Raw genomic sequence first — 24,784 nt, 5'->3', positions numbered from 1 at the left:
ACAAAACGAGTGAGACCAAAGAACCTTGAAAAGGTTAAGCCATTTCGAGAAAAGAATACAACGGAGATGAACGAAGTTGAAAACACTCCGTTAGGAAAGAGGAACAAGGAAGAACAAATTCGGACAGCACTCCGGTTGGAACGGAAGTCAAAAACTTGATTAAATGAAAAGAACTTGAGCAAAAGGGCACAACACTCCGGTTAAAACGGTAAGCACGAAAAGAACATTATCTTTGATGAAACGAGATGATGGTTGAAGAAAGCAACATCACAATGCCTCCGGAACAAAAGAATAGAAGATAGATAATTGCCATAGGAGAATTGAGAAGAAAATGCCAACTTCTGCCACAAAAGAGCTTGAAGAGGCATCTTTAGGGGAAGGGTCGAACGGAGTTGTTGGAACACCAACAACGAAAAGAATAAGCTTGATATGGTCTTATGGAGTACCTCTCATATTATGAGGTGACAACCTGCCACTCGCGGAAAAAGAATTGGATTGGTATGAACAAGGAGACGAGGAACTTATTTCACCGGGAGGATAAAGAAGAACTTGGGTCCTTTATAAGCACCATAATAGCAACAATCCTTAGGGAAGAACTTTAGGTGAAATATAACCCAAGATAACTCCAACGAAGAGGTTGATGGATTTAAAATACCCCATTCTCGATAACTTGTGAAACATGAAACAAGAACTCAAATTATCAAGAATGACATAATACCATCTCCGATAATATGGTAGAAAGAATTGCACTCCTGATTGCAAGATGAAGAAACTTAAGCTCCTTAGAAAAGAATCTTGATGAACGCTTCGAGAAGGGAATAAATCCTTGATGAACCGTCATGTATAGCCTCCATGAAGAAACTTCGGTAACAAAAGAATAAAAAGAAAGAGAAATTGAAAACACAAGGTGAAACCTTGTAATGATTTAGATGGATCTTTGCGACGAGATAAAGTGGAAACATGGAACTCCAGAAAAGAAAGATGAAACAAGTGAAACCGAGAATTTGAAGAGCCTCCGGAATAAGGAATTGAATTTACTCGATGAAACAAGAATAAGAATTACATTATGCTTATCCTTCACCAATTTAAATTGATGACAAACAATGGATTTGACATATTAGTTATTCTCGTAGAAAGGATTAAGATAGATATAGCGTAAACTTGAGAAGGTCTTCCACGAACCACCGGTAGGATGAAACAACGAAAGAATGGACCTGATAAACGAATGACGAGAAGTCTTGGACGAACCACCGTAAGAATTAAAATGACCGAAGGAAAGATAAAGGAACACCGGGAAGAATTATGAAATGAACGAGGATACTTGAGAGAATTTAGATACAAGTGAACGAAGGGATCACAAACTGATTAGAGAATATTGAATGATGCACCGGTAAGATTGGAGAATGATAATTGATAGCTGAGAATGAATAAACCCGAAATGATGGCCTTCGGGGAATAAAACTGAAAAGACTCTTGAATTGCTCCGGATGGATGAAAAGAATTCTCACAATTGAGATCAATTATGAGAAGATGGCATAAAGCTAGCATCATGAATCTTGAAGAGAATGGATAATATATGGAGGTAAAACTCTTCTTCAGTCTTCAAATGCAGAGAATGACGATGAGAAACACCACCATGAATCGTTGATGCACTCCGGAATGAAAAAAAAAGAGGAGAGGTTGAGCCAAAGATGAAAAGAATTTGAACAATCTTGGAGAAAACATAAGACTTATGATAATTCATTCTTACGTCAAACTTTAGAAAAGAATTTGAGAAGCTCCGGAAAAATAAGAAGAGTCGGGTAAGATCCTGGGAAAAGACCTGTGTGTTAGGGCCCACTCAAAAGATACACCATTGAACGATTTGAAGGAGAGATTGCACCGGTTGAATTAAATGACTTGAAAGAGATAACATCCTCGAAAGAGTTTGAATGAATGCAGAGTGGAAACACGAATCTCCGAGATATCTTGAGCACTCCGGAACAATTGAATAGCGAGAAGTGGATGAATATGAGGAGCACCGGCAAGAGAAAGTATTTGAAACGAGGAAAGAATATGATCAACAGAGTTTGAATTGGATCCACCGGAGAAGAAAAAAGAATGAATAATGGTGAACTAGAAACTCCGTTAAAATCTTCATGAGCATCACCGGGTAAGAACATTGATTGAAAAGAAAGAAGAGGCTTCACATGAAAAAGATGGATAGCTGATTAAGAAATCTTAGTCCTTGAAGAAAAAGGGTGGGAGGGTGGGAAAACAAGGTCAACTTGGAACGGATGAAGACAACACCGTTGAGAAGAGCTAGAAATAGATCTTGCTGATGTTGAAATGACCGGATCCACTTGAAGAGAAACACGCCGGTTGAAAGGAATGACATGACAAACTCGATGACCGAGAAGGATTAGTATTCACATAGGAATATGAGAACACCGCTTAGGAAAGGTGTGGAATCAACATTTGACTTCGAAGCAACTCGAATACCACAACTGAAAACAAAACAAAAGATTGGCTTGCAAAATAAGCCGGAACAAACATATGATAGAGATTTCGTCCGAAGTTTTCGTGGTGGGGCCTACACGGGCTCGATCGTACAACACCATCATGTACAAGGCAGTGCACATGACATACGAAGCGTCCCTGAGTCGGCATAGCCAAGGACTCTTTAAGACACAACGAGACCACTGTAAAACCAACCGTGGATAGGCGGACCACTAGACGTCGAACCGCAATTTCATATCATACATCTATCAGAAAGATATCCTAAGAGCTACTTGAATTCCCACTTATAAACTCCCGAAATTTTCCGGTTATGCAATCAGGTGTTGGGGATACAGGGGAAGCATAATATCTCACCCAAACTAGCAAATCCTACATCCAGCTGTATCCATCCTTCAACACATAACCGAGAAAAACTTCGGAAATCGTCTACCTCAACCTTCGAAAAGCATCCGTTATACAAGTTATGGCAATACTCCCGAACTCCCGCCCCAGTACAGGGTGGCGTCAAGGTTATCTCACCAACAACTGCATAAAAGAGATTTTCGATGTCGGCGAAACTAAACTCAGGTATTCCAGAACTGTAACGATAAAATTGTGACGACAACACCTCGGAGCTCAACTCCCCGGGACACTGCCACAACCCCTAAATGTCAGGAGGCACCAAGAACAATGTTCTCGTCACAAAACCATCGGAACGATTCCAAGATACCCGCGTGATCCTAAATTTTTTTTAGTGAAATTTGAGAAGAGAAGAGTCAAAACTCTATGTCAGGATGCCTTACCAGAGCGATGAAGGGACTGGGGAGTAAAAAGAATTCCTAACTCTCCGATATATATAATCCTAAATGACTCAAAACATTTTTCTAAACTCAACAACGCCAGCTATTCGATCAAGCAGGGGGGCTCCTAAGGTCGGGGAAGGCTCTGATTACCAACTTGTAACGCCCTCAATGCGGCTATATCTCCCACGTGTCGAGGCATGACTTAGAGGCATAACCGCATTGAAAGCAGTGTCGCAAGTGAGGTAATCTTCGCAAACAACCCATGTAATACATAAAGGGAAAGAGATACATAGTTGGCTTACAATCGCCACTTCACACCAATACATGAATAAAGCATTACAACATCCAAATACAATCAAGGTCCGACTACGGAACCAAAATAAAAGATCAACCCAACATGCGACACAGTCCCGATCGCCCCAACTGGGCACCACTACTGATCATCAGGGAAAGACACATAGTAACGGCGTGAGTCTTCGTTGAACTCCCACTTGAGCTCAAGCGCATCATCTGGAACGGAATCACAGGGCCCTGCATCTGGTTTGGAAGTAATCTGTGAGCCACGGGGACTCAGCAATCTCGCACCCTCGCGATCAAGACTATTTAAGCTTATAGGTAAGGCAAGGTAATATGTGGAGCTGCAGCAAGCGACTAGCATAAATGGTGGCTAACCTGTTCGCAAAAGAGAGCGAGAAGAGAAAGAAAAGCTCGAACGAAGAACTAGAGAACAACCTATGGCAAACATTACTCCAACACCGTGTTCACTTCCCGGACACCGCCGAGAAGAGACCATCACGGTAACACACACAGTTGATTCATTTTAATTAAGTTAAGGTTCAAGTTATTTACAACCAGACATTAACAAATTCCCATCTGCCCATAACATTGTGCACGGCTTTCGAAAGTTCAAATCCCTGCAGGGGAGTCCCAACTTAGACCATGACAAGCTCTCACGGTCAACGAAGGATATACCTTCTCCCGAGACATTCCGACCAGACTCGGTATCCCGGTTCTACAAGACAATTTCGACAAGCTAAAACAAATCCAGCAACACCGCCCGAATGTGCCGACAAATCCCGATAGGAGCTGCACATATCTCGTTCTCAGGGCACACTCAGATGAGCAATCCGTACAACTAAAACCAAACCTCGAGTTTCCCCTAGGGGGCGCTACACAGGACTCTAGTTTGGACCAACACTCGAGGAGCACTGGCCCGGGGGGGTTTAAATAAGATGACCCTTGGGCTCCGGAAACCCAAGGGAAAAAGAGGCTAGGTGGCAAATGGTAAAACCAAGGTTGGGCATTGTTGGAAGAGTTTTATTCAAGGCGGTTTGTCAAGGGGTTCCCATTATTACCCAACCACGTAAGGAACGCAAAATCTGGGAACATAACACCGATATGACGGAAACTAGGGCGACAAGAGTGGAACAAAACACTAGGCAAAAGGCCGAGCCTTCCACCCTTTACCAAGTATATAGATGCATTAATTAAATAAGATATATTGTGATAACCCAACAAGTAAACATGTTCCAACAAGGAACAACATCTCCATGTTCCAGCAAGGAACAAACTTCAATCTTCACCTGCAACTAACAACGCTATAAGAGGGGCTGAGCAAAGCGGTAACATAGCCAAACAACGGTTTGCTAGGACAAGGTGGGTTAGAGGCTTGGCTCAACAATATGGGAGGCATGATAAGCAAGTGGGAGGTATCGCAGCATAGGCATAGCAAAAGAGCGAGCAACTAGCAAGCAAAGATAGAAGTGATGTCGAGGGTATGATCATCTTGCCTGCAAAGTTGTCAGAGTTGACTGGATCCTCGAAAACAAACTCAACGGGCTCCTCACAAACGCGACGTTATCAGAACCAACCCGAAGAAGCAACACCGGAAAGAAGCACACAACATAGTAAACAACCACCACATAAGCATGACATGATGCACAACCAAGTATGATGCATGTCCGGTTTAAATATGCATGGCATGGCAAAGTGCATAAACAATAATACAAATTAAGTGGATCTCAATATGCAACGAGTTGCATATTGACGGAACACCACATGACTTATTTAGTTCTCTCTCGGTTATGTACCCAACAATATTAAATGTTATTAAGCATGGCAAGAGGTGAAGCATAAAAGAAACTATCTAACTAAGCAATTTAAATGGGGCCGGATATAATAAACAACAAATCCGGTAAATCCCCATATGCATATATTAGATTTGGTACTGTTCTGCCCTAAACACAATTTTGAGTTATTAAACATGCAAGAAAAGTGCACCATGTTAAACTAGGCATTTTTCTACCCCATTTACATATAAAGTTTATTAAATTTGGAGCTATGGTTGAATAGTTATGAATTAAAGTATTTTAGCATGGCATCGGAGCAAATTATATGCAAACAACATTTTAAACATTTTAAGCATAGATGAAAGTTGCAAATTATTAATCTACACAAAATTCTGTGCAAGTTTCATATACAGATCATTTTAATATGATGCACGGTTATTAAGTTATTATATGCATGAACATGGAGGGTTTTTCTGCAAAACAGGTAAACTCTGGATAAAAGACAAAATCCCAAACACGGAAAGAAACTACATTGGGCCAAATCTGCAGCCTGGCCCAACAGTGGAAGAAGGAAAAGGGCGCTGGGGTCAGCTCACATTGGGCTGAGGCCCAGTCGATGCAGCAGGCCGGCTTGGGCACGGTGAAGGAGGCAGGCCGCTGGGGAGGAGCGATGAGGCACGAGGCGAGGCGCTGGACGAGTGGGCGGTCAACGCGGTTGCGTTCTCCTCGCTCGTTCACGAAGCAGAGGACGCAGGGGGACGGCGGCAAAGCAGCAGCAGAGGGTGACGGATCCGGCGGGCGACGCGGCAGGGGAAGCAGGAGCCATCGACGTCGTCTTCGTCGTGGATGCAGGCGCGCGGCGGTGCAGGCTTCGTCGGGCGCGGAGGACGGAGCTGAATCGAGGCAGAAGAAGGCCCCGGGCGGCGGCTCTGCGAGGGGGCTTGGCACGGCAATGGAGCCGGTCTCCGGGAGGGGCGGCGCTTGACGGCAGGGCGACGCGAGCAGGGCTCTCGGTCTGGCGATCGCCAAGCTAGAGGCGGGGGTGGTTCGGTGGCGTCGGCGTGGATCCGGGTCGAGGAGGCTGCAGCGGCTTCCGGGCGAGGGAAAAAAACAAGGGCAACGGGGAGGCAGCAGCGGAGGGCGGCAACACCACGCGAGGAGCTCGGGAGTTTTTCCATGGCGCCATTGTTCTCCTATGAACAGAGAAAAGAGAGTGACGTGGTGAGGGAGGAAGCAGAGACAAAGGCGGCGGGGAGAGAAGATAGAGATGGAGAGGGGCAGCGGGGTGGAGCTCCTGCTGGTATTGCTCCGGCGAGGGGCAACAGGTGGTGATGGAGCTCCGACATGGAGCTGCTGCTACGCGGGTCAACGGGGAAACAACAACCATGGGGATCGGGAGGAGGAGCGGGGTTGGTCAGGCACGGAAACAGAGGAGGTGGGTGCCGACGGATCTGGGCGATGTGATGGGGAGTAGTGGCGGCGGCTGAGAGGATCCCTAGGAAATAGGGTTAGGTCTAAAATGGATTAGGGATAGACTATATATAAGGGAAGAAGGGATTTTTTGGATCATCCGATCGAAATCCGACAGACGAGAATAAATATGCTAGGGAGTCCAATTAACAAAACGGAGACGTTTTGTAGATGTTTGGGGATGTTCCGGACACAACGGTGACGTCTTCTCGGGTCGGGTCCGGGACAATTTCGGACGCGCACGTGAGGGGTTCGATGCACTGTGCAGAGAGGGTTTCAGACCGTGCGGTCGCATCGGACAACTCCGGAAGCGAAGAGGGGAAGGAGGATGGACTAGGTGGGCTGTGGCGAGACTGCGAGGGGGAGAAGAGAGAGAGGGCCCGGCATCTGTTTCCGGAGACCGAAAACGTCCGACGTTAGACCGGCTATAATGCCGCTATAGTTAAACGTTGGGGCGTCAAACGAACTCCGAATGCGATGAAACTTGACAGGCGGTCTATCTACACTATAACAACATCGCATGCCAACTTTCAACCCAATCCAAGAACATTTTCTGGCCACTTATAAAATAATATTTCGGACATGCCGCGGACGCGTGCAAGTGTGGTTGGGCTCAGAACGGACAACGGAGAGAACTCGGAGAACCCGGACGGATGCAGGTTTTGAAAACATGATGATGCAATGCACAAGATGACATGATAAGATGCGACACGCAAGCAAATGACATGACAACGACAACGAATAACTGGAAGACACCTGGCGCATCGGTCTGGGGGCGTCACATCCACCAACTCCCAACGTCACACCCCACCCCTGCCCCAAATCCGCCCAGATCTGGCCAAAATCGACGCAAACACCGTCGCTCCATCTCCAGCAGTCGCTAGCCACCGTGGCACAGGCGACAACGAGCAGCACCTAGGCCGCTAGCATCCATCCCGAGCCCCCCAACCACCAAGGCCACCCACGTCGTCCCGCTCACGTCAAATCTAAAGGGGATTGACACCTCGCCAAACATGCCATCCGCCTTGTCCCGCGCCACCCAACAGTTCTCCACACTGCCTCCACCAACCGTCATCGTCGTTGAAGCCGTTGCTAGTGCCACGCCTTGCAAAGCGCCACACATCCATCCGAGTTCGCTACCCCGCGCTACTCAGTTCCGAGGAAAGGGAGAACATGGCCCCGTTGTCGCTTGCACCGACCGGGCTTTGCTCGACGGCGATGAAGGGGAGTGAATGCAAGGATGGAGAAGGTGCGGACACAGGAGGGTCCCCTAGGAGCGGGAGCGGGCCAGGCGAGGTGTTTTTCTTTTTCCATGTGTCCTCAGGCAACCAGGGTGCTTCGTACTTATGGTAAACTTTTTATAATAAATCCGGGTCTTTCTTTGAAAAAAGAAAAAGAAATCAAAACAATTTGGTGGCTCAAGCCGATCTGCTCATAAACAACTCACCACCTCTCTCGGTCCCTAAAAAACTGATGAAAAAAAGAGGCTCACGATCTCTCGGCCGCCACATTTTCGAATTGCCGCTCGGCAAGCCCCAATTTTCGAAATTCCAGGCCCCAAACCCAGACCCCGCTCCTCACCCCGCATCTACGCACCACCACCGGATCCCCTCCTCGCGCTGCCGCGCCCATAGTGCCCCAGCCGATGGCGGCCACCTCCGTCGGCGGCGAGTGGGAGATCGAATACGATGAAGGCTTCGTCTTCAAGCGCCCCCGCGTCCTCTACCCGGATGGCGCCGAAGATACCGGCACGGCGGCGCCCTCTACACCGGCCCCGGACCTCGAGTCCGCCCGCCTCCAGCGCCGCCGCCGCGCGCTCCTCCACCTCCGCGCCAAGTACCAGCCGGAGCTCTCCCGCTGGGAGTCCCTCTCCTCCGACATCCTTGCTCCGCCCCCCGCCCCCACCGCAGCCACTTCTGGAGCTTCGTCCGCTTCCCCTCTTCCCCTCACCCCCTCGGCCGCCACAATCTCCTCGGACCACACTATCCTCGATGACTATCTCGCGGAGGTAAGATCCTAAACAACCTGCTTCGCTCCATCAGCTCACCTAGTCCTCTCCCCGCTGCCTAGCTGCTAATGCGTTCTTTTGGGGGTGGTTGTGCAGGTGGAGGCGCAGGAGGAAATGCTCAAAAGAGCATCAGAGATGTGCGAGGAGATTGTTGAGTTCTGCAATGAGTACGAGGCAGCCGTCGTGGATGCCGTTGCCGCGCTGCCGGTATGGGGGGATCCACGTGACCTTGTGAACTCCCTGTGCAGTGCAGATGAGCAGGCTGCCGGGCAGCCTGTCCCTGGTATTAATTAGGCACTGTGCAATTTAATTGGGGCCATTTGTATTTAACTAGATAGCTTGCTTTGTTGTGTTTGGTGAATTGCAGTTCGATTGGAGGCAGAAACTAGGCTCAATAGTTGTAGGATTGGCACAGATTTCCTCCTGTTGTACCTGAGGGGGTTGTGGACATTGCAACTGTGTAACTAATTTAGGGTATGTTGGGCTAAAATATTTTAGATTTATTTTTTATCAGGTGCTGTCTTAAGTATTGGAGTTGTACTTGTGTATGGAAGTGTTTTTGTGCCTGATTTGCACATGACTTAATATGTTTCTTGCCTTCCAAACCGGATGAATTGTGTTGGAGTTAAGCACATTTTGGCATAATTTTCGTTGTTACTTTCTTATTTTGTACTTCTGAAGTACGACTTCGCTTTTTATGCCAAAATGTGTCTACTTGTAACAAACTGAACTTGTATTAAGAGGGTATTGAACATTGACATAGGCACCGAGTGATGTCTCAGTTTGATGTATCTATGATCTCTTTGCTTATGTACTGTATTAATGGCAGACCTGTATAGCAGCTTAAAACAGAGCTCATGCGCTCCAGATTACTGGTTGCTCAGAAGACCCTTTACACTGCAACTGCCTCAACTTAGTATTTGTTCCATCAAATCTTCTACTGGTCCTTGGAGAATGTGAAGATCTCAAACTGACCCTTTAACAACATAACACCATTGTATTCTTGGTTATCTTCAATACCCAGGTACATGTCTTTTTTTGTCATGAAAAACAAACCATGGTGTCCTTTTTTAGTATAGTATCGGCCTTCTTTGCAAATGGCGCTCAGTTACTTGTATTGTAACCAATGATTTTCTTGACTTATAGATAATTTTAACTTGATGACAACGTATATTCCAAGCAACCATTTAATGTATGGTTAGCCGGTAATAACTCACGCCTCATGCAAATTTCATGATATCTTTTACTCCAATTTACAGTGACATTTGTGATATAGTTGTGGAATATACACTATCGGCTTAATTATGTGATATGCTGAACTCTGTTTTCTGCGTTATTTAAGAATGTTTGGTAGTGAAAGAGCATGAATTGTTTAGGTTATCATATTGACGATTTTGAGAATGTTTTTTTTTGTGTAGTTGGAACTTATAGGTGACAGCAATTTTGTTCATCTTAAATCACATAATTACATTACTGCGGAAAAGTTTTTATCCATTGTAGTTGAAAAAGCATCCTCCCACCTTTTATTTCCCTAGACGATTCCTTGCCCAGAAAGGAAAAGTAGAAGGCAAAAATTGGATGCAAAAGAGGGGATGATAGTCAAAAATGAAAACTAACGACAGTTCAAAGGAAAAAAATGCTGGCAGAAAAAAAATGGCGCAAAAAGTCAAAGGGAAACAGTGACAAAAGTGAGAAGTGACGAATTGGATTGAGTGCTCCTCGCTGTCCAATTTCTGGGGATGAAAATGATACCCGCAGAGTCATTGCTTTTGGTGGTTGCGACTTGCTACATGCAAAGAAGGTGGAACTTTATTTGTCACACAGCTATGATTTTGCAATACTGGATTTCAACCAGATCAGAGCTACACTTACATAATGACATACCATGCTTTAATATGTGCAGTTGTGGTGTTTATTACGTACTAGATAATATATTTCACTGTCTTGCATCTCAAATTGTTAACTGATTTGTCATCATAGTCCCTTACAGTGATGGATCTCAAAGAGAGCAACAACACCATATTGAAGTTTGTGTTGAATAGGGCAATCAATATAAGTAGATGAATTATGGCAAGCTATGACATTTGCCATACCTTAATCTAGCCATACATCATAGATGGAGTTTAGTCTGATAATCCTGATTCACCGGACATTGCTGTAACTGGATGCTTGTTAGTAAATAACGGAGTGTATTCCTTGTTACTACTTTTTTTTGTGTACACTTTTTTGGTCTATGGTGCTGACTTTGCCATACCAAAATTTCAATCCGTAGGCTGCCACTGCATGAATCATATTCGACATTTGCTAGATGTTGGCCTGTGTATCAGGAAAGGTTTTAAGATTTGTGGTGTGCCAGAGTATTCATGTTCCCAAAGATTGCCTATTCCCCATCTGTTTATGGACTGTACTATACCTTAACATTGCTCATACTATTTTGTTGCATGTGCGCACTGCTACTGATGAATTTGTTATCCCATGATTTTATCTTCATTTTTGTTGACATATTTTTCCATGGTCAATTTATTTGTTTATACTCTGCTTCATTAGTGAACTACATAGATGTTGTTTGGTCTCGATAGTACAAATTACTCATAAACTATTATTGTTGCTAAGCTAAGCACATCCCAATGACACCGGTTCTTGTACATCAATTTCTGTAATAAATCTGCCATGCTAAGTGTATCTTCATATGTATGCCCAAATTGAGAGCCGTTATACACAGTGGTGCGTAATTCCCCTACTGCTTTCATTATATTTCTTCTCTGTTTCCCCATGAAGAATCATAGTGTACCAATTTCTAAGTTGATATACTTATTTCACTTCCTTTGCACCGAACATGCCTTTAATTCACCGTAGTCAGATGTTTCAGTTGCTATAATAAGCAAATATATGGTGCACAGCTGTTAAATGTTGAACTTGCTCTAGTCATATTTTTGCTCACTACAGTTAGATGTTTGGTTCTACGGACGGTCCCAACACAATCAGTCTGCTCGCCAAGAGTGCACTCCGGAATAGATCAGGGGTGGTGGGTTTCTGCTACCAAACTCACACGGATGATAGTATTAACATAATGCTCGTGAAATGTAATTGAGAAAACATAGAATAGATTCTGCAATTTTAGCCCGGTCGATACATCATTTCTGTTACGCAAGCAAGTACTTACAGAGGGTACCATGCGGCAACAGCGTCAGATGACAAGGACAATAAGAATGGGAAATATTCCCTTAAAAAAGAAGAATGGAAAATAGTTGTACTGTTACAATGCGGCAATTGTGGTGTTTTACAAGAGCGTGACCAGGATGGGGCCGGTCAAATCGGACCCTGGGGTATCAGCGAGTGACTATCTAACTTGGCATGTACGTTTCAGAGGATGCCTGAATGAATTTCAGTCGTTTCCAAACAAGCATAGCAGAGCTCTCCGTCATTGTCCACCAGGTGGGCAGTGGACGACATCCGGCGGAAGAACGGTGGCTCCTTCTCACTAGTCTCCACCACCATGAGACCTTTTTTTTTCCGGAGAGAAACCTTGTTTTTTTTAAACATCAGTACAGACGCAAGCGCTCATACATATGCGCATACATTCATTTCTATGAACGTACACACACATACTATCCCTATAAGCACCTTCAAAGACTTAAACCTTGGTGGAGTTAGGATACCACTGTTCCTCTAACCATTCAACCATAGGTTGGTTTGCGAAACCCTTGTTGTTAGTGCAATAGAAGCGGCCTTGAAATGACATAGACATATATATAGCTGGTCAGAGTGAATAAGTATTCATTATGGACCAGCGTCCTAACCCTTGTCGAGGTGTATGCATATACGAGCGCTTGCATCTAGTGTGTTAAAAACAAACACTCGTCGCCCGGAGCATAATTCATTTGCGTGCGTGGAAGCGGCGGTCCATTTTTCCTTTGTGATTTTGCTTCCCGGCGCCGGTTCTTGTCTCGTGCCCATCAACTGCAAAGGAAGCCCCACGTATAAAAAATATCAAATGTGGTGGGCTGGGCATCCAGTCCAGCTCAATTTCCTCAGCAGCCCGCTCCGGCGCGAGATCTCTGAGCCCTCCGACCTCCTCCTCCTCCTCTTCCACCGATTTCCGTTGTTGCCGCCCCTCTCCAGACCCGCTCGCCGTCGCCGACTTCCAACCCAGGCCGGGCGCGGGGACGCTACCACAGGACGTCCGACGCCTTCAAGCTGTTCGACAAAATGCCGAATCCGTACGACAATCGGCCAAGTGCCCGTTGTCCGCTACTACCGGTGAGCTGTTGTACCGAGCGCGCCCATGGATCACGGTGCTTGCTCGAGAAAAGGGGCGCGTCTGCAAGGCGAGCTGGTGATCCACGGTACAGTACACATGTCTCATGCCTCGTGCTACTTCGGCATTGATGATTGGTGAATTGACATGAAATGCTGTTTCCGTTTCTAGCCATTCCACAAGCATTGTTTAATGTTTATACAGTCCAACTGTATTGCCAAGTTTAGTAACAAAACACCATGTTAACTCCCAAATAACCACATTTTACAATCACAACATACAACTAGAAGATCAATAGGTGTAGGTGAGTCCATCATCAACGCTCAAGAACCTGCAGCCAAGTTTGGTAAAGGAATAGGCTTTGGTACTTCGTTCGTGGTCTTGTAGCAGCTTCTATGGAAAGCCAATAATTTCTAGGCAGAGATACTATAAACCGTTCCCCCTGTAACTCTACTCTCTGTAATAACTTTGGTTTTGGCAATATAAGTTCAGGCCAGCGTAAGCCCGCCGTTGACGTGTCAAAATAAATAAATATTATAAATCGCTTATTAGCAGTACAAATTATGGGGCCTAAGGAGCAAGTTCTTTGCTTGGCAGAACTCGTTATTGTTTATGGGCCTGTCCTTTCTGTCCGTTCAAATATGTATCAACTGAGCAATATTGTAAATCTTTTTGTTTGTGCACAATAGGTACAAGCTCTACGATTTCATTCTATCAGTGTTAGCCTTATTCACCGTTATTAAAAATATTGCTTTGAATGCCATTTTTTGCCATCTAAGTTTTCTCTCTAATTAGTCGCCATGCAGCTGATGCATAGGAATGTTCATTTTTGCATATCTAGCTGAGGGTCCACGACTGTTGACATGGGAAAATGAAAACCGTTCCCCCAAATTTCCAAATTAAGTTCTTGTTACTTGCATTTTTGTATGACAAACTTCTGTGCAATTCTAGAGAGTACTAATTCTCTTAGAAGACTATATGGGGTAATGGCATTCATTTTGGCCTCGCTTACATGTCTAAAAAATCCGAGGAGTCAAGAATGTTTAAGTATTTCTTAAACTTTAACTGAAAGGAAATGCTTGATTTTTTGCAACAATATAAGAAGAATGGTATACATTAGTATGTAAAATAATATTCCATTATTATTATCTTTCGATATGGATTTCATGCATAGTTACACAAGCTTTATGTTTGTATGGAAAGGTAAGGACATGCCCTATCAGAGTTACATAGATTCCTTAGATGAGGGTTTATATCCAAAATATCGCATAATTCTATTCAAATGGTCCTGACGAGAACACAATATATTCCTTTGGCTTTGAAGGCAGGGATTATAATTGATTTACTCAATTTCTAAATTAGGAAGCAAACACACTAGGATTTTACTCTATTATAATTTTTCTCAAGTCGAATCTGTTCACCAAATTTCTAAATTAGAAAGCAAACTTACTATGCTTGTACTCCTTTATGAAATTTCTAAAGTCTATCGCCTTTACCTACTTATCACTTGAATTCCGGATCCAATCCAAGATCAAGGAAACCGGTTGCGCAAATTTTGAATAGTACAATAAAGCCATCAGACGGCCAAACATCAAAACCTTGCCACTTGTTCCCCGGCCTTCCTTCCTCCAATTCCCACACCTCAGGTCAGATCCCTTAGATCCAGTTTCAAATCCAGTTCCAGGTTCCTCATTGCTATTTGGTGAAATCCCTCAGTCTTTCCGCCTTTAGCATCGTCCGCTTTGCCATGACGTCATCAGGTGCTTTTTTCTTCCTTCGCATATTCTTGTTGACATTAAATGCAAAAATTCTCGTTGTACGAATAAATTGGTGCATCCATAGTTGTGCTTGGAGCAACTTTATCGTTTTATTCATTAATTGTCCTTGTATGGAAAATCAGGCATGTTCTTTGGAAAGAATAGTGTGTCTGTGCGAACTCTGCCCTTGATTAGGTGCTAGCCTGCTAGGCATATCAATATTTTGAATCTATTTCTTTGAGCTGATCTGGGGAATTCTATCTGGAAAACATGTTTTCTTCAGAGAGAGTTGGAATTTTTTTTGTGCTGGGGTGGAATACCTATTGTGTTTATGCAGTCTTTGTTTTTGATAGAAACATGGTGTGATAGCTGCTCTTAATCATCATTCATGTGTGTCAGCAGCTTTTAAAAAAGACAGAGACCTGAAGCCGGCCTTGAAGCTGCATTTGATATGCAAAAGAGCGAGCTAATGGTCCGAGAAATGGAGGCTGGAAGGCTTGCTGATAATGCAGTGAAGAAGGAACTGCTACAAGTGTGTCAGCGTCCAACATGCAGAGGGCGAGAGGCAGTGAAACAGCTGTCATGGCAGCGAAAGGCAAAGGCACTGCCATGGCAGCCGACCGGGCCATGTTGGCAGACAAGTGGATGAATCAAGGCGAAGGACGCGTCATCGCCAGGCCAACAAGGATTCGCCACACCAACCGCAGGTTTGTGGACCCAGACTGGGACAACACTACTTAAGCGCAGAATATCGGAGGAGGGGCATCCGGGCTTGGATCATGGTAACGGCAACGGCGCGGCACTTACTTTCGTCTTCCTTTTTCTTTTGGCAAGTTGTATCCAGAGAGTGAATCACTGCCCTCCTGTGGCTGTAATCGAATTGTGAGAGAAACTAGATCGGGTACCTAACATCGTGGTATCAGCTAGCCACCTACCACCCTTCCACGCCGCCACCGCCCAGATCTCCGTCCTAGAAACCCGCCGCCAGAAGCAAGTGCGTGATCACCTCATCGCCACCATGGATCCCGCGCTCAAAGCTTACCTCGACAAGATGAGCGACGAGGCCACCGCCCGCGCCAACAAGCAAGACGGCGACAACAATGCCATCCTCCAGGCCTTGGCGACACAGACGGCGCGGATTGACTCCCTCGTCACCTGGAAGCCGGAGTTGGAGGCGCGGTTCACGCAATTGGAGCTCTCGGTCGCGGCTCTCCAAGCCGCATCATCTTCAACTGCACCATCCATCGGATCGCCGCCACTTGCGACCCCTCCCATGGTTGCGCGCGAGATCCAAGGGCAATCAGGTCACGACGCGCCACTGCATCCTGGGGGATCCTCGTCGGTGATCCCCGAGTCACCGGCGACTTCCCCGGTCACAGGTATGACCCCTGATTCCGTCCGCATCTCGTCGCCACTATCATCTCAAGTTCTTTTTGCTCTGGGCCAAACTCCGCCGCCGATGACGTTTCCCGTCTTCGCCGGCGAGAACTATAGCTGGCCAAACGGGCCGGGCCAATCAGGCCAGCCCGTGAGCACGTCGGCACGGCCCGCCATGTGCCAGGCATGGCACGGGCTAAACGGGCCAGGCACAACACGCGGCACGCCTTGGGCCATGCCTGGGCTTGGAGGCTGGGCACGCGGGCCGGCACGGCACGGCCCCTTTTGTTTTATTTTTTATATATACGTAAAATACAGTCCAATAGCCCTAAAAATCAGCCCAACAGGCTGAAAATGTGCAGCCCAGCATGCTAAACGGGCCAACGTGCCGGCCCGTTTACTAAATAGGCTGTGCCTGGGCCTAGAGGCACAGCACGTGGGCCGGCACGGCACGGCCCGCTTACTAAACGTGCCTCCATGGGCCGTGCCATGCCGGCCCGTTTGGCCAGGTCCGGCGAGAACCCACAGCTCTGGAAGACGCTCTCAGAACAATACTTCCAGATGTTCACGGCGCACGAATCGTACTGGGTTCCAATCGCGATCCAGAATTTCTCAGGACCAGCCGCGATTTGGTTGCAGTCAATGCAGCGTAAAATTGCGGGGCTCAACTGGAGTCGTTCACAGCCTTGTAGATAAACATCAGCTATTAATTCGCCAGTTCTATGCTATCCGTCAGACCAATTCCGTCGCAGATTTTATTGAGCGATTTGAAACTCTGATGAATCATATGATCTCATACTCTGAACTGACCCATCCTTATTTTTTCCTGACGCGATTCATTGAGGGACTGCGTGCTGACATTCGAGTGGTGGTTCTCATCTAGCGACCGCCTGACTTGGACACAGCCTGCTCCTTGGCCCTGTTGCAAGAAGTGGCAAATGGCGAGGCCGTCCTACACGCCACCGTTCCCCGACCACCAGCGTCGCGCTTCGCATTGACCAGTACAGCGGTAGTGCCAGTGGCATTCCCTCGACCCACTGCTCCTACTCTGGCAGCTGAAGATGGAGAGGCACTGGCGCAGCCAGAGCAGCGTCTGATAAGAGCAAAATTGCAGCTCTCGGAACATTCTGTAGAGCTCGAGGTCTCTGTTTCAAGTGCGGTGAGCGATGGGGTCAAGATTATACTTGTCCCCCTACAGTTCGCATGTGGTTGAGGAACTGCTCGCCCTGTTCAGTACAGATGCAAATGTACTTGGTGATCGACAGGTCAGTTAACTGAACCTGAAGACAAAAACCTCTGCTTTATATCCGTGCACGCAGTGGCAGGTTCAGAAGGTCCTGGTGTTATGCAGTTGCATGCCAGTTGCATGCCTGGGTCCAAGGCCGAGAGGTTCTTTTGCTGGTGGATTCGGGGAGTACATCATCCTTTGTGGACCAACGTCTGGCTGAGCAACTGAAGGGTGTCTCACCATTAACCAGTCCCTGCTAGGTCAAAGTAGCTGATGGTGCTCTGTTGTTGTGCAATAGTTACATTCCACAGTGCCAATGGATGTGTCAGGGTCAAGAATTCATCACGAATTTCAAAGTCGTATCTCTGGGACTGTGATGCAATACCAGGTATGGACTGGTTCAAGAAACATAGCCCCATGTACATTGACTGGGAAGCACGTCTATCAGTCACAATAGGTACTGGTGCTGTTGAATTACATGTCGTCACTCAATATCTGCAACAATGTGCCACTATATCATCCCAGGAACTAATGCATTCCTGCAAGCAACGGTCGTGGCTTATGTTGTTCACCTCAATACTGTAGCAGACCAAGGGATTGTCGACAACACCATACCCACTGAAATTCTCAGAGTTCTCGAGCAGTACACAAATGTATATGAGGAACCACGCACCCTACCACCTTGGCATGCTTGTGACCACCATATACCACTGATGGCGGCGGGCACTCGTTCCCCGTGGGGCGCACTCACAAGCTGGGGGAGCTTCGTGTGGCGGCGGCCGGCGTGCGTGACTCCGGCGCGCGGCGGTTCTGCGGGTGGTGGTCGGGGACGGTGGTGAGGATGCGCTCGCAGCTACCTCCCGGTGGCCTCCTTCGTTTCGGTGCCGTCTCCCTGCTGCGGGCGTCGGGGTGGGCTGCTGCGGGCGTCGGGGTGGGCTGCTGCGGGCGTCGGGGTGGGCTGCTGCGCGCCAGATTGGATCTGGCCGGCGGGGGTGGCCTCTGCGAGGCGCGCATGGTGGTGCTCGCCCTCCACCTCCCCTGCGGCGTGTCTGCTGGTGCTGCTGCCTGTTGGCGCGCACAGGTGATAGACGTGCCTGCCGGCTACGGCTTGGCACGATTCTGGCGGAGGAGGGCGGCGTGGGCAGGCTGGATCCGTCGGGTCTGGTCTGCGGTGGCCCGGATCTGGGCACGTGCGGCGGCGGGCTGCAGTGGCCCTTGTTATGTGGTGGTGCAGGGAGCAGCAATTCACGGTCTACCAGTGCCTCTCGAAGGTGGTCGGCTCACTTGGGCGAAAGCTTATGCTCCGGCCGGAGCCAGCGATGGTGACTCCCACGGGTGCCGCTTACCTCCTTGGAGGCATCGCTGCCATGGTGACTTCACCTTCGAGGCACCAGGGGAAGCCCTTGTTCTTGGTCCGCCCAGAACGGTCGATGGCGGCGCGTTTCGCGTCGCATTCCTTCTTGAAGGCGTCGACTCGGTGGATTCGTTTGGTGGCTGCTCACTGCGGGGTTGTTGATGGTGGTCTTGCGGCTGGCTGGGGTCGACGGTGGCGTCATCTTGGCTCGGCCACTCCTTGGAGTGGTTCCGATTCTTCCATCCGAAGCCGGGTTAGCGGGGTGTGATCCTCTCTGGACCACCTCGTTCCTGTACGGCACCTCTTCCCTTTGCGGGGTGTTGTTGGGTGGCGACCAGACGGCCAACGTTCAAGGCTCACCTTGCTTGGTCAGATGAAGATGGAAGATGAGATCCCAGGGGAAACCCCTAGCCCGGGTACTCCTGGTGCGGATGATGGCAGCGCAGCTGGCATCGCGACCCTTCTTGAAGGCATCATCTTGGGGTCTGCTTGGGTGACGTGTGGTGGTGCTTGCTGCGGGATGGTGGTGGTGGTGGTGCGGCCGGATGGGCCGATGGTGGTATGTGCTTGTTTATGGTGGTGTTCTTCGGTGTCGTCCCTGTTGCTATGCATGCTCAAGACATGCCATGGCTGCCGTTGTGGTGCGGCGAGCTTCGTGCTCTTGGTGTTATCTCAGTTCATCTTTGCTCAATGATGACGCAAGGTGCCTCCCCAACTTGCTAATCGTTCCTGAATTTTCATGGCGGAGCTCCCAGTCAAGGTTCGTGCTTGTCACTCGTTGAGTGTGGATGCTCCTCTGTTGCGCCGTGGTGTTCGGTACGCACGCCGGTGCGGTGCGTTAGGCTGCTTGCAAAGTCTTGGTATTGTGATCCCTTGACGACTCCCCTCATCTACTTGTGCCTCTCATGCTGTTGTCCTTGGTCTGCTAGCTAGGCGCGCCTTGTCTGGGGCGTCCTCTCTTTTTGTTTCTCTTCTTGTTCTACCTTCTCTTGTACGGTTTTCGACTCGGTTTTCCTCATAAACGGGGTCAACTTGTTCAGATTTTCGATCCGGTTTTCCTTATAAACTGGATCAATCTCTTGGCATTATGGCCTTTTGAAATATATTCAGGTGGGGAGCCTTTCCCCCCCGGTGACCATTTCAAAAAAAAAAATATACCACTGATGGAAGGTGTTCAACCAGTCAACTTGCGTCTGTATCGCCACAAACCTGAACTGAAGACTGAAACTGAAAGACAAATGAAGGAACTATTGGATGCTGGCATTATTCAGAAGAGCACCAGTCCCTTTTCCTCGCCTGCCCTGCTAGTGAAGAAGAAAGACGGTACCTGGCGCATGTGCGTGGACTACAGGCACCTGAATGCTATGATTATCGTCAGCAAATACCTGGTGCCGATTATCGATGAACTTTTAGATAAATTGGTGGGTGGCCGTTGGTTTTCCAAGCTGGATTTGCGTGCAAGGTACCATTAGATCCATATGGCTGAAGGCGAAGAATATAAGACAACATTCACCACACATTTAGGCCATTGGGAATTCCTAGTTATGTCCTTTGGACTAGCAGGCGGATTGGCCACTTTTAATGGAGCCATGACAACCACATTGCATCCATTGCTGCGTGTTTGTGTGCTGGTCGTTTTCGATGACACTTTGGTCTTCAGCAAGACACTGTTGGATCATGTATCTCACCTCAAGCAAGTGTTATAGCTCCTACGCAAAGATGGCTGGCAAGTGAAACAGTCGAAATGCTCTTTTGGTCAATGGCAAATTGCTTATTTAGGGCATGTGATCAATGCTGATGGGGTGTCGACTGATCCAAGTAAAATTGATTCGATCAGAAACTGGCCGGTGCCAACATCTGCCAAAGAGATGTGCAGCTTCTTAGGTCTTGCGGGATATCACCGGAAATTTGTCAAGCACTTCGGTATCATCGCAAGGCCACTGTTCAATTTGCTGAAGAAACACCAACCTTTTGTTTGGATGGAGGACACGCAGAAAGCTTTCACTCTGTTACAACAAGGTCTCATTTCAGCATCTGTCTTGCAACTGCCGGATTTCTCCAAACAATTTGTGACTGACACCGATGCTTGTGACTATGGAGTGGGCAATGTGCTACAACAAGGGGGGCATCCCATTTGGGGCCAAAGCGGGGTCTCTCCACTTACGAGAAAGAGTGTCTGGCTATACTGATGGCCGTAGAGCAATGGCGCCCCTATCTCCATCATGACAAGTTCCTGATTCGTACGGATCAACATAGTCTCATCCATCTCGATGATCAACGGCTGTCCACAGTGTGGCAACAGAAAGCTTTCACTAAGTTGCTGGGTCTGCGATACAAAATCAATTATCGCCAAGGCACTGCCAATAGCGTCGCTGATGCGCTCTCTCGCCGCTTACACACTTAAAACCAAGCCATGGCCATGTCAGTGTGCCAACCTACTTGGGTGGAGGACATTCGTGTCAGCTATGCAGAGAATGACCAATCTAAGAAACTGCTCACTCCAAGCGACCCGATGCAAAACAGAGGTTTTCTGTCTCGGACGGCTTGCTGTATTTCCGCCACAGATTATGGCTTGGTGGGTCGCCAGCATTACAGCAGCGTATTCTGCGTGCCTTCCATGACAACACCGTGGGTGGGCACTCCGGATTTCCGGTCACCTATCGTCGCATGCGTTGTCTTTTTGCCTGGCCCAAAATGAAAGACACTATTCGCTAGTATGTGCGCACTTGTGCTGTCTGTCAGCAAGCCAAGCCGGGGCGAGTCAAATACCCTAGTCCGTTAGAACCAAATTCCATTGCCGGAAGGATCTTGGGAGGTTGTTACTATGGATTTAATTGATGGCTTCCCGCGATCCAACAGGGCCAACTGTATCCTCGTCGTTCTGGACAAGTTCACATGGTATGCTCATTTTCTACCACTGAATCATCCTTTCACAGCAGGTAAGGTCGCTCCAGCTTATTTGGACAATGTTTACAAGATGCACGGTCTCCCTAAGGCAGTTATCTCGGATCGAGACCTGGTGTTTACCAGCAGATTCTGGCAGGAATTGTTCAAAATCATTGGGACAGAGTTGAACACGAGCACACCGTATCATCCACAGAACGTGTCAATCAATGCTTGGTGATCTATCTTCGCTGCTTCATCCATGCCTGTCCAAATCACTGGAGTCAATTTCTGGTGCTGGCTGAGTTTTGGTATAATTCGAGCTACCACTCTGCCCTAGACATGTCACCATTCCATGCTCTGTATGGCCATGAGCCGAGGCACTGGGGCATTTAGGCTGCATCTGCTTGTAAGATCCTGCTCTGAAGGAATGGCTGGAGGAAAGAAGAACCATGCAGCAAGTCCTTAAGCAGCACCTACATCGAGCTCGCCACATCATGAAGGTGCAAGCAGATAAGAAACGCACTGACCAATCATTTCAACCTGGCGATGAGGTTTACGTCAAGCTCCAGCCGCATGTACACCGCAGAGCCAACCACAAGCTGTCGTTTAATTACATTGGACCATTTCAAGTATTGCGAGCCATCAACCCGGTCGCTTATGAGCTCGCACTACCACCAGGTTCGCAAGTTCACCCCGTTTTTCATGTCTCTCAAATACGACAAGCTCAGTCTTCAGGTACAACAGCTTCTTCGACTATGCCGGTGCCGCCTAAGGCTGATCTCATTCCGGTGGAGATCTTGCAAACAAGATGGCGCCAAACACCTTCAGGGCGACGAGAGCAGGTCCTGGTACGTTGGTCAGACTATGAGGAGGTGGACACTACTTGGGAGGATGCCATTGCCTTACAGTCTCGTTTCCCTCATCTGCCGGCTTGGGGGCAAGCCACAAGTCAAGGAGGAAGGGATGTCAGTGTCCAACATGGAGAGGGCGAGACGGGCAGTGAAACAGCTGCCATGGCAGCGAAAGGCAAAGGTACTGCCATGGCAGCCGATCGGGCCACGCTGGCAGACAAGTGGACGAATCAAGGCGAAGGACGCCTCATCGCCAGGCCAACAAGGATTCGCCACACCAATCACAGGTTCGTGGGGCCTGGACTGGGACAACACTACTTAAGCGCAGAATATCGGAGGAGGGGTATCCGGGCTTGGATCACGGCAGCGGCAACGGCACGGCACTTACTTACTTCTTCCTTTTTCTTTTGGCAAGTTGTATCCAGAGAGTGAACACTGCCCTCCTGTGGCTATAATCGAATTGTGAGAGAAACTAGGGGGCAGTTCTTTTGGCCGCTTAAAAAATAATAGCAGCCTGTATCTCCATGAGGTCATAGGCTATTATATATACATGTACATACATGGTACAATATGCTGAAAACCCCTCATACAACACCCCCTCCCCCTCCCCTCTCAAACTCACGGTGAATCAACAACACAGAGTTTGGAGAGGTAAAAGCCCTGATGTGCTCTAGTCTGGGCCTTTGTGAAGAAATCCAGCAACTATAACTCTGAAGGCACATACTGAAGAGCAATCACCCGATCCTGCACACGGAGTGCACAAATGAAGCATCTGCACCGATATGTTTGGTGAGCTCATGCTTCATAGGGTCACGTGCAATACAGATAGCACATGTGCTGTGTAACATGAAAGGAGTAGATGTAGTCACATAAAAGGAATCAATGCAATGATTCCTTGATTAAGCCTTTCAACATCCAACTCTACTTTGTGCAATTTGTCAAAAAGCTTTTTCAAGTCTTGTTTTTTAACCTCCCACAAATCTTGATAAAAACTCAACAGGGAAACCATTGGGCCTTGCGAAATTAATAAACGACGAGTCCTGGTACATACTTCTCTTCTTTGGACATGGTCCAGCATAGGTTTACTTTTGCAACCCCCCTAATATTCTGGAGGTAGATGCTGATGAATGCACCATGTCAGTCCCTTTTTTGACACATGTCACACATAGTGCTGTGCGTTGTTATTGTGCCCTAATGGGATGCTTAAGTGCTACTGCTATTGCTCATGTAGTCATGGCATTCCATAGACCAACTTTTAGCAAGAAATGCAGTTCCTTGGGGAAATTCTGCGGAAGTATGTATGATGAGTAAAAATGAATTAGTAGAAATGCCTATTGTTAATATTGGCAATTGATTCAGTGAGCGCCTCTTGTGAGCAGTTCCCCTTTTCATCTGTTATTCTCAGCAGCATGATTCTTGTTATTATGAGTGTGTACCTAATTCTTGAAACAAACTGCTGCAGGACTGGTGCAAGTAGCAGCAGGTCAATCTGTGACGGCACAAGCTCAAGTTGCATATGGAAGTGCATTTAGCAATCTCCCTGCTCAAACAACTCAAGCTTACGGCATGCCTTACGCATACGCTAATCCCATGGCGGCCTATCAAGATGTGCAAGCTAGTGGACATGCTGGCTACCCAGTTGCCAGTTATGATCAGAATGCCATCCCCTACTATACAATCTATCCTGGCTACCCTGCAGGTTATGATCAGAATGGCCTCCCCTACTATACTGGCTACCCAGCAGGTGATGATCAGAATGCCATGCACTTCTATCTTGTCGCCTATGCTGCAACTGCGGTGGGCGTCCCAGCAACTGATGCTGTCAACATGGACGGCAATGCTGGATCTCCTGCCGGCGCCGGGCAGGCCGAATCGACAGGCCGCATCACACTTGCATCAGATGCTCCTCCCGTCGCTGCAATCGACTCTCCGAAGTGAGAACCTGATGTTTGCAATGCAAATGAGGTTCGGCACCTCATACCAAATTTCCTTTCGTTTACCGGCAAGACATTTGTTATGCCATTCCTGTGGCGTTATTGGGACGTAGGGTGCGATCACCCAAGTTACCTGGATTCTGGATTTGTCATTTTGTTTTTCTTGTCGTCGTTCCTGACTGAATTGTTGGACTGCAGACGCATCATTCGTTATTATCGTACTTGAACTCTGATCGGCGATGTGATTCTGGATTATATGCTTCATTCGCCATATATGTATTTCTATCTGACTGTGTTTTCTCTACCTAAAT

The 24,784-nt window shown here is 47.5% G+C and overlaps 2 protein-coding genes across 3 annotated transcripts; both read left to right on the top strand.

Moving 5' to 3' along the window:
* The first annotated feature begins 8,288 nt into the window (after positions 1-8,288).
* LOC125517574 (cryptic loci regulator) lies at positions 8,289-9,601 on the top strand. The gene is made up of 2 exons (XM_048682779.2): positions 8,289-8,828; positions 8,925-9,601. Exons 1-2 carry the CDS (start codon positions 8,466-8,468, stop codon positions 9,120-9,122), a joined length of 561 nt encoding a protein of 186 aa, XP_048538736.1. The 5' UTR covers positions 8,289-8,465; the 3' UTR covers positions 9,123-9,601.
* Positions 9,602-12,631: 3,030 nt separating this feature from the next.
* Positions 12,632-24,758, top strand: LOC125516789 (uncharacterized). Of its 2 annotated transcripts, none has more exons than XM_048682103.2 (3): positions 12,632-13,174; positions 15,246-16,222; positions 24,002-24,758. In XM_048682103.2, the coding sequence occupies exons 2-3, from the start codon at positions 15,862-15,864 to the stop codon at positions 24,475-24,477; spliced, it is 837 nt and encodes a 278-aa protein (XP_048538060.2). In that variant the 5' UTR covers positions 12,632-13,174; positions 15,246-15,861; the 3' UTR covers positions 24,478-24,758. The 2 variants fall into 2 exon arrangements, with proteins under 2 accessions (XP_048538060.2, XP_087384141.1); XM_087528015.1 differs by having other exon boundaries at positions 15,243-16,222.
* The last annotated feature ends 26 nt before the right edge of the window (positions 24,759-24,784 follow it).

This window comes from Triticum urartu, chromosome 6A (genome assembly GCF_056163025.1).
Source record: "Triticum urartu cultivar PI428250 chromosome 6A, HENAU_Tu73, whole genome shotgun sequence".
NCBI lineage: Eukaryota > Viridiplantae > Streptophyta > Magnoliopsida > Poales > Poaceae > Triticum > Triticum urartu.
The sequence above is the reverse complement of the archived record's forward strand: the minus strand, read 5'-3'. Positions and strand labels throughout refer to the sequence as shown.